The following is a 1,420-nucleotide window of genomic DNA, read 5'->3' on the forward strand; positions in this document are numbered from 1 at the left end:
GCCGGACGTTGTCCGAAAGAGGCGCGTTATCGTGCAACGTGCCGGTACGTTGCGCGCCGTTCTACCTCGTTTTTTCATTCGGACGTTCCCCGTGCTTGGCGAGACGCGACCGCGCGAACGGTACCCGCTTGGCTCGAAAATTGAAACGCGCGTTCGTCTTTTTGCGAGTAACGCACGATCGTCGATCACCGAGTACGGTCGGACAGCCGCGTACGAGAGGACGAAAGGAAGGTAAAGACAAGGAAGAAGGAGAAGGGAAAAGAGAAGAGGAGGTCGACTTTGCATCGGAGCTTCGTTCTAGAAAAACGCGCGAGATCGTTGGCCGGATCGCTCGGTCGGACGATCGCGTTACGCGCCGCCTACGACCAAACAACGACGACGGCGTTCCAGGCAAAACGCCGATCAGCGAATCGTTCGCGGAACTAGCGACCACGCGAAGACACCGGCGACTCGATCGCGATCACGTCCACGATGTGGCAATCCGTACGAAAGCGACGAGACGAAACACCGTCTCCGAAGGTGGAGGACGAACGCACGCGCGCGTTCCACGATGCGGTGTTCTTACACGATCGGCGAAGAGGCCGGCTCTCGACGAGTAACTGGAGGTAAGTGGCACGAGCTGTCGCGTGCAAGCACGCCGTGGCGGAACGACAACAACGGAACAGGTGCGTGGAACGAGAAGGGCCAGCGCGCGATCCGGCCGCGCGTGCGTCGGTATGCGAGCACCTTGAACGCGCGAGCTGGCCTGCCTCTCTACCTCGTTGCTCGTTGTTTTACGCGTCGGTGCCGGTCGAAGGTAACCGCGAGGGCAGAACAGGGAAATCGGAAGAAAGAAGGAAATGGAAACGGCGGGAACAGCCGAGAAATCGAGAGGAGATGGAAAGAAAAGAGAAGAAAAGGAAAGACGGACGGGAGAAGGGGAACGAGCCGGCGAGTCTTGGACGATCACGATCAGCGGGACAAAGCGGATCGCGTCACTGGCGACATCTAGCACCGTGTTCTGGGCTGTCAGACGGCTACGCGCCGCCTTCGATCCTGTATCGTGCGCGACCGTTCTCTTCCTCCTCTTCTCTTTAACCCTGCTGGATCGAGCGCAAATTCCACGCGCCACCACTCGTTCGATTTCGAATAATCGTTGGCGAGCTGCACCGATCGATCGATCGATCGTTCGATTGCGTGCGTACGTCGCGGCTACATCCTCGACGTCGACCGCGTTACATCGTCACAGGTGTTCGTCGTTTCGTCGCATCGACGTTTCGTTCTTCGCGTGGGATTCGCAGGATCGCGAAACCGGCACGCGCGAACGTATCGTTCGGCAAACCGCGCGTTCCACGCGTTCCAGAATACGAAGCACGAAAAATTCGCTGGAATCGGAACGAATCGACTTACCGGAACCGTCGACGTCGACTCGGTCGAAGTA

At 58.5% G+C, this 1,420-nt stretch overlaps 2 protein-coding genes across 12 annotated transcripts in view; one reads left to right on the plus strand and one right to left on the minus strand.

The window, feature by feature from the left end:
* The window catches only part of LOC105680803 (rRNA 2'-O-methyltransferase fibrillarin-like), a 17,778-nt gene that overhangs the window by 9,685 nt on the left and 6,673 nt on the right, over positions 1-1,420 (plus strand). The window contains exon 1 of one of the 4 annotated variants that reach the window (XM_012385897.3): positions 1-605. This exon is cut by the window's left edge and continues 212 nt beyond it. The exons of the other annotated variants lie outside the window; for them this stretch is intronic. Coding sequence (XP_012241320.1) covers positions 551-605 — 55 coding nt within the window. The 5' untranslated portion in view covers positions 1-550. The remainder of the gene's footprint in view (positions 606-1,420) is intronic. 4 annotated transcript variants of the gene reach the window in all.
* The window catches only part of LOC100746734 (BMP-binding endothelial regulator protein), a 14,191-nt gene that overhangs the window by 7,812 nt on the left and 4,959 nt on the right, over positions 1-1,420 (minus strand). For 5 of the 8 annotated variants that reach the window (XM_033320824.1, XM_033320823.1, XM_024367756.2 and 2 more), the window contains one exon: positions 1,390-1,420. The exons of 1 other annotated variant lie outside the window; for it this stretch is intronic. In XM_033320824.1, coding sequence (XP_033176715.1) covers positions 1,390-1,420 — 31 coding nt within the window. Of the gene's footprint in view, positions 1-565; positions 694-1,389 lie in introns of those variants that run through there. 2 more of the 8 variants (XM_012385895.3, XM_012385892.3) reach the window with 2 other exon arrangements.

This window comes from Bombus impatiens, unplaced genomic scaffold (genome assembly GCF_000188095.3).
Source record: "Bombus impatiens unplaced genomic scaffold, BIMP_2.2 scf_0361, whole genome shotgun sequence".
In the NCBI taxonomy this organism is placed as follows: Eukaryota; Metazoa; Arthropoda; class Insecta; order Hymenoptera; family Apidae; genus Bombus; species Bombus impatiens.